We start from the raw sequence: 9,436 nt of genomic DNA, 5'->3' as shown, positions 1-9,436 counted from the left end.
AGTATCAGTGCTATATTAGGGAATATTGGAACACAAGTATATTTTATTGATTGTAATAGTATTGCTTTGAATATATTAACATTCCTATTCTTTTTGTAGATTTCTACCCAGAAATGTTTTGCACTACGTAACAGTGAAGCATTGGATATCGTTAAAAAAGATACGGTTAATAATGACCCGAGTTACAACAAAATAGCACATGCAATCAATAAAAACAGAAAAATGATTATGCAGCATTCGGAAATAACCATCGATGAACAGAACATCAAAGATGAATTTCAGAAGTTATACTTGCCAAAGGTGGTTCGAATTAAGTTGAGAAGAGTTACATATTTTCCACGTAACTTTATTTGTAATAATTGTTGTGGAGTGTTTGAAACTGTAAAACATCTAAATCATCACTACGTTTCATGCATGAAGTCTCAGCATGTTAAGTTATACATGACACGTACTGGTGAAAAAAGACATCAATGCGATGTATGTTTAAAAAAATACATCAACAATAGTGTACTCAAGAGACATAAAATGACACATACTGGTGAAAAACGACATCAATGCGACGTGTGTTTTAAAATTTTTTCACGAATTTGTCATTTAAAAACACATAAAATGACACATACTGGTGAAAAACCACATCAATGCGATGTGTGTTCTAAAAAGTTCATCCAAAATAGTGATCTTAAATTACATAAAATGACACATACAGGTGAAAAACCACATCAGTGCGATGTGTGTTTTAAAAAGTTCATCACAAATAGTCAACTCATAACACATAAAATCACACATGCTGGTGAAAAACGACATCAATGCGATGTGTGTTTTAAAAAATTTCTGCGAATTTGTAATCTCAAAACACATAAAATGACACATACTGGTGAAAAACCACATCAATGCGATGTGTGTTCTAAAAAGTTTATCCAAAATAGTGAACTCAAATTACATAAAATGACACATACTGGTGAAAAACCACATCAATGCGATGTGTGTTTTAAAAATTTCATCACAAAAAGTCATCTCAAATCACATAAAATGACACATACTGGTGAAAAACCACATCAATGCGATGTGTGTTTTAAAAAGTTCATCACAAATAGTCAACTCATAACACATAAAATCACACATGCTGGTGAAAAACGACATCAATGCGATGTGTGTTTTAAAAAATTTCTGCGAATTTGTAATCTCAAAACACATAAAATGACACATACTGGTGAAAAACCACATCAATGCGATGTGTGTTCTAAAAAGTTCATCCGAAATAGTGATCTCAAATTTCATAAAATGGCACATACTGGTGAAAAACCACATCAATGCGATGTGTGTTTTAAAAAATTCATCACAAATAGTAAACTAAAAGAACATAAAATGACACATACTGGTGAAAAACCACATCAATGCGATGTGTGTTTTAAAAAGTTCATCAAAAATAGTCAACTCAGATCACATCAAATGAAGCACAAAAAACTACAGCAATGCGATGTGTGATTAAAAAAAATCTGCAAATTAGTCATTTAAAAACACATGAAATTACACATACTGGTGAAAAACCACAATATTGCGATGTGTGTTCTAAAAAGTCCATTCAAAATAGTTATCTCAAATTACATTAAATGACATAAAATCTGCGGAAGCTTTACTTTTGGACTTTCCCCGAATGACCGACATTTCCGATTGCTCGCCCACGCACACCGAGATAAAATCGGCTGTGAAAAGGCTCAAGAACGGAAAGGCACCGGGTGGAAAAGGGATTCATCCTGAATTCCTCAAGTACAGCCTGAGAGCAATTCTGCACCCTATGTTTCATCTAATGACAAAGATGTGGGAAGAAGTGCGCTATCCAAGGAACTGGGTGAATGGTAAAATCATCACACTTCACAAAAAAGGTGACCTTCTAAGCTGCGACAATTACTGAGGCATTACGCTACTCAGTGTTCCGGGAAAGATTTTGGCAAACATCCTCTTGATGAGAATAAGGCACCCAATTATTCCGGGTTTCTACCTGGTCGAGCGTGTGCAGACCAAATTCACAACCTTCGATGTCTTCTTCAGCAGAGCCATGAGCTAAACAGTCCGATGGCTTGCTGCTTTGTAGATTATGAGAAGGCTTTCGACAGTCCGCACCGCCCCTCCCTCTGGATGATACTGGGACCATACGGGATCCCTCCCAAGATCATTGCCATAATCAAAAGCCTGCACGAGAATAGCGAATGCTGTTTCAGAATTGGAGACACTGTCACGGAATGTTTTGGGGTCACGACCGGAGACAGACAGGGTTGTGTCCTTGCACCGTTTCTCTTCATCATTCTCTTTAACTTCATACTACGGAAGTCAATACCACCCGACCGAGGCATTCCTGTTACCCCCACGGTGAAGCTATGCGACCTGGAATACGCCGCTGTCCTATTCGACAACTCAATCGAGGGCATTCAAGAGACTATCGACAGGTTGCATAACAACTCCTCTCGCGTTGTTTTGAAAATCAACGCTAAGAAAATCAACGTCTTGTGTAATAGCACCTGTCCTGCTCAAAATTTCCCTCTGATTAGCGACGGACAAAACATTGAGAACGTCGACATCTTCAAGTACCTCGGAGTACACATCGCGGGAGATGGCATTTTGCAGAAAGAGCTCGCTATCCGAATGGGAATGGCTGGAGAGACATTCTGGGACTCACAATTGGCTGGCTCAGGGCCAGACATGACTATCCCACATTAAAGTGATTTTGAGATAATAGGGGTTAAAGGTAGAACTTGTTTTTTAAATCTCCATTGATAAATACAGAAACTTAAAGTTATAAAACATTAAAGTCACTAACTTTTTTTGAAGTATTTTTTATTTTAAATTTTAATGAAATAATGTGGGTTAGTCATGGGTTAGTCATTTTTGGTATTTCACACATTATTTCGTTTTCTTCTGTTGGTCACTTTTACACGTTTATTTTTGGTGATAGAATTTTGGGAACCCACAGCTATTATAATTGTTGTTTTTCTTCCCCGTTATGTATTACATTCTAAACCATGATCCAGAACTGCATTGTTGCCATTTAAATTGTTATAAGAATTGTGATGAATCGCGGAGTAGGTATGTAATTTAAATGGAATTATATCTTTTCAGTTTCAAATCCCAGTTGGATACAATTCAGGAAGTTGTAAACATTCGTAAGAACAGCTTCTTCCCTGTTCCTCTTTTTTAAATTAACTTCAGTGAAGATACATTCTTTTTGGAGTGTTGCTTTCATTTGAAGATTTCATGGATGCTTTTTTTGAGCCTTATCCATCATGTTTTAAGCCATTTTACCTTCTCTCCGTCAACAGCAATCTTCCGGTTGGTTATATCGTCTTCGAGGATCTTTGTGTTTTTTTCAATGGACATTTTTCTATCTCTTGCAAGTAATGGCTCTATTTTTTTTACATACAGCAATGTTGTTGCAGTAGTAGTATATTGTCTCTTCTTTTGTATTATTTCAACATGACCCATTACAAACACCGATTTTAATTCCCAACTAATTGAATAAAAGATTGCAAAAATAATTTTCCTTAGGTCTGTAGGCACCTTTTCATTGAAATTTAATTTGCATTCACAGATTTTAGGTTCAAAATGCTTCGCTTCAACACCTTTTTTTGAAGTCGATGTATGGGCTTCACCACTCATCTTTTCTTTTGTTATATTTTTCTTATGAGTGTGAGGACGTCTTTGCCTTTTCCGAGATGTTGGAAATGGAGTTCATAGCCTTGTCAGGTTGGGGTTAACCTGGAAATAAAACATTAAAATGACTAAACATCATTGCAAAATTTAAAAAAAAATGTTGTAAGAAGCAAAAGTGACTATCCAACATGGTGATATAAAAACTAAAAAATATTAATAAATCAAAGAATTTAAAGAATTGAATGATAAAATGCATATAAAATATTACCTTCCGAGGACGATGTTGAAGGTTCTGGTATAAAATCTCCACCATCTTCATTATTATCACCAAAATAACCGGACAAAGACGAATCACAACTGTCACGTTTGCCATTTTGAATGTTGGTTAGTCGTTTTTTGTTTTCATAAAAAAACAAAATCGTAGTTGCCAGAACAGCTTACAGATGCTAGTGTTGTACTGAATTCATATTATGGCTTAGTCGTATCTGGCACTAATAAATTGTTGATGTCTAAGTAATTTGGAAGGAAAAAACTATATATTTAAGAAATGTGGGTTAGTCATGTCTAGTCCTGAGCCAGCCAATTTTGCATTATGTATCTTATATTCAAATTCTAAATAGTCATGACTCATGACTCTGGATCCAATTGGTAATGCAAGTGGCTAAACATCCATTTCTCATAAAAAAAATGTTTTATATTTAAAATATTTTTTCCAATGAAAAACCATTATAGTGTAACAATAATTTTACCCTGACCATCCACAGACACGATTTCTAGTGCGCATGAATTACACAACTGATAAACATTCTATGAATAATGTTTGCTTTATAATAATTATTGACCTAAAAATAAGGTAGTATTTTTTTGAAATACGCCATTTCTATTGGCATTTTCTAGTGGCTAAGCCACAACATACGACCGTAGCCATTACCATAATCTAACCTAACCGATTTTTTTTTTAAATCGGTACATGTTCAAACACGCGCGTTACCATGATCTTACTCTCTACTTCATTTATCGTTTGTCAATTTATGGCTACAGCCGTATGTTGTAGCTTAACCACTGAGAAATGCCAATAGAAATGGTGTATTTCAAAAAAATACTATCATATTCTTAGGTCAATAATTATTATAAAGCAAACATTATTCGTATAATGTTTATCATATTTGGATGGTCAAAGACATACCTTATAATAAGTATCTTTAGAATTATCTTCAAATGTGTTAATTGTGCCAATTTTTTAATAATAAAATGCCTAATTTTTGTTAAATTTGGGATCACAAAGATTATTAAATATATTTTTTCATCGTAAATATGTCACTATATAATGTTGACATTAATTTTTCTAATGGTTTTGTAAGTGCGTTTAAAAATGAATGAATCTAAAAAATATTAACACCACTGCACATGGATGTACCGAAATATGACTATATTCTAAAACATTAGAGCGAGAAGTTTAAAAGAATACTATTTTATGTAATAAAAATACTTTATGCAGTCACCAAATGTTTAAAATAAATATAAAGGATAATGAGGCTTCAGAATTATATAAATAGATTATCTAAAACGTTTAAGGAATGTCCAGGATTATGCTCTGAATATACCATAAAAGCTCCATTTTTACCTGTGCTGAGCATGTGGGCCGTTAAGTCTCTGTAAAGAAAATATGGAGAAATTATATGAACCTATAATTATGTCTGATTAATAAAATTACATACTTAATGTAACATGAGTATGAAATTTATGAGGAAAAGAATAAAATCCTTTCTACATAAATTTTAAAAAGATGTCGTTGCTCCTTCTATCTAGTAATCATAATAGTAATTCAATCTCCTTGTCTATCCGCTTTATTCAGCAGGGTGAAAATTTTTCTCAGTTCAGTTCATTCAGTTGTTTTGTAATTTGTTTTCAGGATTACAATCTAAGGGCCGTATGTATGAGATTCCCAAATTCTTTATAAGTTATTTAACTGATTTTCCATCGACTAGCTTATAAGACTGTTTGTAACGTAAGCGATCTGACGTCACGCGCCATTCAAAATGTCTGCTTCAGCTGTCACTTTCAAATGTCATTTTAATTTTGCAATTATTGCAACAAACGTTTGGTTGAGGCCCTTGTTCGTTTTGTAGATTCTGTAAAACATTTGGGAACTCTAAAAACAGTTCCTAGTCGTGCTGTTTACAAAATACGTATAATTTTGATCCCTAGTCTATAATCTAGATAGTAGGTAACTGATAAAATGCCTCGTTCTTATTTCGCTTGCAATATTTCTCATGGAGACATAAAATGGACTTACGTAAGATTACGATAAAATATCTCCGCTAAACCTCCGAAAAACTATGTACCTACTGCTGGATCTGGCATTAAAATATACAAGTGGAAGCATTCTGCGTTCTTCAAAATAGTTACCTACCTACCTAGTTAATTATTGTAAGATAACTGTAATTAACAAGGCACAACTCTCAAATACATTGGAAACATCAATAGTGTCATACGGTGATTGGTATAAATGTTAATGTTATACAGAGATCATTACATATAATTGTCTAAAATCATTTGCATTTTCTGTCATTTATTCTTATTCTGTTTTTACATTTATCATAATAATTGAAGGAGTCCCATTGAAGTGAAGTTAGTCATAATAATATTCAGTATAGCCACCAAATGTATTCAGTGTTGCCACCAAATGGAAAAGTTTACTGGCTGTACAACCCTTCGTACAGTAGAATAATTTTAAAATACATGTGATAAAATAGCTGATAAATTATTTAAAGTTCATAATAATTATTCATGTATAATTATTAAATTTATATGGTACCGTTCGCACACTTTCAGACACATTTACAATTTCAAAATTTTTGAATTATTTATCGGGGAATGAAATTTTATAATACGAACACCTGGACAAATGAGTTCTCACATTCGTGACGTCACTTAACAGCTAATTACGTTTGTACTCATGCATACAAACGTGCAGTATATAGCCTATAAGGTTTTTGGGAATCTCATGCATACGACAATAAGTCCAATAACAACACAGAAAATCAGGGGTTCTGTGCGGAGAGCTGTTACTAACTTGCACGAGAGACCGCGACCAGGTTACGCAGTTTGCGCTTTCTGCATTTTTCCTGCCCCACTTTGGCCTCGAGCAGATGTATATTATTTTATCGAGGGGTTCAGAGAATGTATGTATATTTTATATCATATTTGTATAGGCGTACAGTTTAAAGTATTTTTTTTACTGGCCCTACAATCCGATGTGGATCTCAGCTGCCTCACGAAGAGGTCCCAGAAGATATATTTTTTACAAGAATAATAGATGATGGTTTGCTCAACCTATTGGGTCCACAGCTCAACAGTTGATATTCCTAAATAATACACGTGATTTAAGAATGTAACAGTCTCCATTGAAAATATTTAACTTGGAACAGCCTCAGTAAAATACCCATTCGAAAAATCTTGGAACTTAGACTTAGCATGCGATAGATTTAGGGTTGATTCCCATGTCATGGTCTAACATTTTACCAATTAGGTTTGTTTCTGAACCTGTTTCAAGTTTTGTATGGAAGATTGATGAATGTTTCATTGTTAAATCTTGTGTAACATCTTGAAGAAACTATAATTAAATTTAAACTATTAAAAAGTACTAGTGTGTCAATACGAAAATTCGAAGAGATCCTTATGCTATCTATGAATCAAAATATATAATAGAATATGACCTGGTATTCACCACTTAAGAAAATTACTTTACAATAATTGTTTTGTTCACACAATAAGCTTTTTATCAAGTCATCATCATCAGCCGGGGTCGATCAACAGTTGGATGAAGGCCTCCCTTAGCTTCCTCCATTTTTCTCTGTCCATAATTCTTTACTGCCACATACATCCTTCTTCTTGGTCGTTCACTCATGGCTGAGGATCGTGACCACTTTTTAATTTTGCCATCCAACTTTATTTCTGAGTTTTTTCTTATTTTTTGATCAAGTATGAGGACTAAAATTTATGTTCTAGTCTATAATTTTAATGTTGTAATTATTATTATCAATACTGTATGGTGGGCGAATTTAAATAATTCATGTTAAGCCAATGTATAAATATATTAAGTTGTTTTACTGTATTCAACAATTATTCCTTCACTGGGCTTCCTAATGTTTCAAAAATGTCATAAAGGCTCAAAAAAACAACTACGAGATAATAAAAATTCTTGGATCCCTACATATTATTACGTAATACGTATTATACTGACATGACCCGGCTCACGGCTAGCTCAGTTAATGTAACCGGGCTGTCACTAAGGAGACTAGTGATGAATTAGGAGGGTGGAGCTCCCTTGTGGTAACACAACTTTTGATTATCCCAAATAAAACTCTCGGTCGGTGTGATACCAAATTTATTCAGGTTCTATGTTCACAGTGTCACAATCACATAATTTATTATTGTTCAAACAATTAAACTAATGGAGATGTCCGTGAACTATTCAGTTAATTGTTATATAATCTTAAGGAAACCTTCCAAAAAGATTCAAAATTTTCACACTCAATCTGAGAAAAGTATACGCAAATGTTCGATAAATATTTTTATTTTGTAAAATATTTTCTTATACAAAGACACAATTGTATTATTTTCACATAATATTAGGTTTAGAAAAAATAATTTTATTTTATAAACCGCTTATAAAAAGTTCATTTATATTTATAAACTTATTTATTAAAAGTTTATTTATATTTACAAACTTATTGACAGAAAGTTTGTTTATTATTTACTAATATAGTTTCATAATTTATTATTATAACTATAAAATAGTTTCAAAAATTTATTATTATAACTATAAAATAGTTTCTAAAGTTTGTTATTATTATTACAAACTTGGTTTATTAATTTGTTTTTATTTCAAAACGAACTGCGACGCGATTTATTTCTATGACGTCAGTCACGGTTAACGGTTAACTGGTATCCGGTTATTCGCGTTTGCTAATCGCCTTCTTTTGATGGAAGGACTTTAATTCGAATTCGCGTACGATTTCGCCCCGACAGTAAGGGTCTTAAGATCGACGACTTGATACGCTGCTGAATAGTAGACTGGTAAAACTGTTGCTTGTATGGAGAAAAGTCGAGCTTTTATACTCTCTGGATCGAAGTTTAGTAAGAAATAGTCCGAGCGGGATGGCAAATCCGTCCCTTTCATACGAACTTTAGTTTTAGGTATATCTTTTATTTAAGACACCTTTTGAATAGAGACAACTTTCAATAAAGTTGAGCTGAAATTACTTTATATTATTTTAGTAATTTTACATGTCTACCGTAGCTATTTCTATGGCCTCCGGAACATGTCTTGTAAATACGCATTTAGAATGACTCAACTTAAATAGTTAATTTTGTTCATTTTTATGCATTCAGAAGAAGGGAAAGTTTTTTAGCTTTCCAATGAGCTATTTTAACAAACATTCGTACATAAAATAAAGGAATGGCAATCTTTAAAATGAAACGACAAAACAATGACGCGTTTAAGTTTTCCACTACTCTGAATCGTTTTAGACCAATAGAAATTTACCAAACTTGGATAAAACTAGTTGGGCCCGAATTATCTTTGTCAGTCAATAACTTCCCTTAGCACGGCAATTATCACGTAATATTATTACAATGATATACTTAACATTTGCAATTAAATAGGCAAATGCTTTAATTTGACAAGGATATTGATCGCGAGTAATCATTAATTTATTAAGCTTATAAAGGTGTTTTACACTTTGATGTAAAAATAATCCCTTATTTTATTCTCTCTCATGACGAG

The 9,436-nt window shown here is 33.1% G+C and overlaps 1 protein-coding gene across 1 annotated transcript; it reads left to right on the top strand.

The window, feature by feature from the left end:
* The first annotated feature begins 609 nt into the window (after window positions 1-609).
* LOC147077313 (uncharacterized) lies at window positions 610-2,060 on the top strand. Its single transcript, XM_085941627.1, has 2 exons — window positions 610-1,093; window positions 2,053-2,060. Exons 1-2 carry the CDS (start codon window positions 610-612, stop codon window positions 2,058-2,060), a joined length of 492 nt encoding a protein of 163 aa, XP_085797753.1.
* The last annotated feature ends 7,376 nt before the right edge of the window (window positions 2,061-9,436 follow it).

This window comes from Rhyacophila brunnea, unplaced genomic scaffold, assembly GCF_057557595.1.
Source record: "Rhyacophila brunnea isolate RB1 unplaced genomic scaffold, BYU_Rbru_1.0 scaffold_13, whole genome shotgun sequence".
NCBI classification, from domain to species: Eukaryota; Metazoa; Arthropoda; class Insecta; order Trichoptera; family Rhyacophilidae; genus Rhyacophila; species Rhyacophila brunnea.
Note: the sequence above shows the minus strand (reverse complement) of the source record. Positions and strands in the feature narration are given on the sequence as shown.

What these genes read in the sequence shown, in the direction of transcription:
- LOC147077313 (XM_085941627.1), top strand. Translation starts at nt 610, where the DNA reads ATGACACATACTGGTGAAAAACCACATCAATGCGATGTGTGTTCTAAA.